This window comes from Gossypium hirsutum, chromosome A05, assembly GCF_007990345.1.
Source record: "Gossypium hirsutum isolate 1008001.06 chromosome A05, Gossypium_hirsutum_v2.1, whole genome shotgun sequence".
Lineage (NCBI taxonomy): Eukaryota > Viridiplantae > Streptophyta > Magnoliopsida > Malvales > Malvaceae > Gossypium > Gossypium hirsutum.
This window is the reverse complement of record NC_053428.1, coordinates 32,151,052-32,153,388: the sequence shown is the minus strand read 5'-3', so window position 1 is coordinate 32,153,388 and position 2,337 is coordinate 32,151,052. Positions and strand designations below refer to the sequence as shown.

General features: G+C 35.2%; 1 protein-coding gene across 1 annotated transcript; it reads left to right on the top strand.

Moving 5' to 3' along the window:
- The first annotated feature begins 288 nt into the window (after positions 1-288).
- Positions 289-1,902, top strand: LOC107961215 (GRAS family protein RAM1). The gene has a single exon (XM_016897414.2). The coding sequence runs from the start codon at positions 459-461 to the stop codon at positions 1,836-1,838; it is 1,380 nt and encodes a 459-aa protein (XP_016752903.1). The 5' UTR covers positions 289-458; the 3' UTR covers positions 1,839-1,902.
- The last annotated feature ends 435 nt before the right edge of the window (positions 1,903-2,337 follow it).

Genomic DNA, 2,337 nt, shown 5'->3' with positions numbered 1-2,337 from the left:
AAGTTTAGGTTTTTGATTCCTCATTTTTCCCACTGCTTTTTGTCTATTTCAATATGGCATCTTTCAACCTGCCTTCCACACAAACTCCCAAATTACATTTCACATCTCTTTTCCAAAAGCATATTTGAAATCTTCATTTATTTGAAGTGAGAAAATCAAAATGTTTTGCTTGACCTAAGACACCCAAGAAAATGATTCTTGAGAATACAATGACAGCGTTTTTTTTTTATTTTATATATATTAATCTTTCGGTTCCTTTCACATGTAATGACACAAGGGAATCTTTATAGTTATCTTCTCATGCTATAGTTGCCCCATAAAAAAAGGCTTAGCCTCGTTCATGTCATAAAAATCCTTCACTTGGATCTAAAAAAAGGCTTAGCCTCGTTCATGTCATAAAAATCCTTCACTTGGATCTATATATATGTTTCTTTAATTCTTTTCTCTTGAAAGTGGTCATGGAAGATGATGCATACGAAGAGGAGCCTTTGAATCTCAGCTTGACAATTATGGCGGATCCCAGTGGGGAAAAGATTAACAGAAAGAGGAAGAGAAGGGTTCCACTTCCATCATCATATGAAGGTTGTGAAGGGAAGATATTTAAGCTTCTTCAAGTAAGAGAGGAGATGTTAAAGCTTGATCACAAGAGAAAAGGTGTGGTTGAAGATGGGAAAGCTCTTCATTTAATCCATTTGTTGCTCATCACTGCAACTTCAGTCGATGAGAATAATGTGAACTCAGCCTTGGACAATCTCACTCAACTTTATCAATCTGTGTCATTAATGGGGGATTCTGTACAAAGGGTCGTTGCTTATTTCGCTGATGGGTTAGTCGCAAGGCTTCTCACTCGAAAATCCCCTTTCTACGACATGATCATGAAGGAACCGACGGCCGAAGAAGAGTTTCTAGCTTTCACTTGTCTTTATAGGGTGTCTCCTTATTACCAATTTGCTCATTTCACTGCCAACCAGGCTATAATCGAAGCCTACGAGAAAGAAGAAGAGATCAATAACCGAGCATTGCATGTTATTGACTTTGATGTTGCTTATGGCTTTCAATGGCCTTCTCTCATTCAATCTCTTTCCGAAAAGGCATCCGGTGGTAACCGGATATCCCTTCGTCTAACCGGCTTCGGGACAAGCTTTGCAGAACTGCAAGAAACCGAGAACAGATTAGTGAGCTTTGCCAAAGGGTTTCGCAACCTGGTCTTTGAATTCCAAGGCTTGTTAAGAGGATCCAAGCTGACTAACCTTCGGAAGAAGAAAAATGAAACGGTTGCTGTAAATTTAGTTTTTCATTTGACTACTTTGAATAACTCCATGAAAATATCAGACACGTTAAAATCAGTACGTTCGCATAGGCCTTCCATTGTTGTGTTGGTTGAACAAGAAGGTGGTCGAAGCCCAAGGAGCTTCTTGTCGCGATTTATGGAATCTTTACATTATTTTGCGGCCATGTTTGATTCATTGGACGATTGCCTCCCAGTAGAAAGTGCTGAGAGGTTAAGCATTGAGAAAAACCATCTTGGGAAAGAGATCAAAAGTATGATTAACTGTGACAAGGATGAGGAAAACAATAAATCAAGTTCAAGGTATGAGAAGATGGAAACATGGAAAAACAGGATGGAGAGCCATGGATTTGAAGGGACGAAACTGAGTTCAAAGTGTTTGATACAGGCGAAACTTCTGCTGAAAATCACCACTCATTATTGCCCTCTTCAGTGTGAAGGAGAGGTTAATGGTGGGTTTAGAGTTTTTGAAAGAGATGAAGCAAAGGCTATTTCATTAGGGTGGCAAGATAGGTGTTTGCTTACAGCCTCTGCATGGCAATGTGTATAATAGTTTCTGCTCTTTTTTTTGTTTTTGTTCTCTAACTCATTCATATTATTCTTAATTGTAACATTTTTTTATAATAATGGACTTCCATTTTCATACCCTTTATTTTTTATCAATACAAGGCATGAAGGTACTTACTATATTTCTCAGTTAAGCAAAAATAAATTAGTTGTAGAATAAATTTCAAAAATAGACTTTTGGGAAATATATATTTATTAAGTATAATAAATTTAAAATAAAATTAATTAAAAATTTGTAAAATAAAAAATTTCAATTAAGTAATTAATATGCTACATATCACTCCAAATCCAATATATATTTTATTTAAAATCTTTTAACTTCACTGATGAAGTTGAATGTAAACACATCATTAATTTTTATCCAAAGCTTCATTAATTATATTTTATTCAATTGGATTTGAAATACCAAAATTTGCAATTTTGGTTTGTTTTTATATTAATTATATGGAATTCTGGGCAATTTAGCAAATACTACTTATACA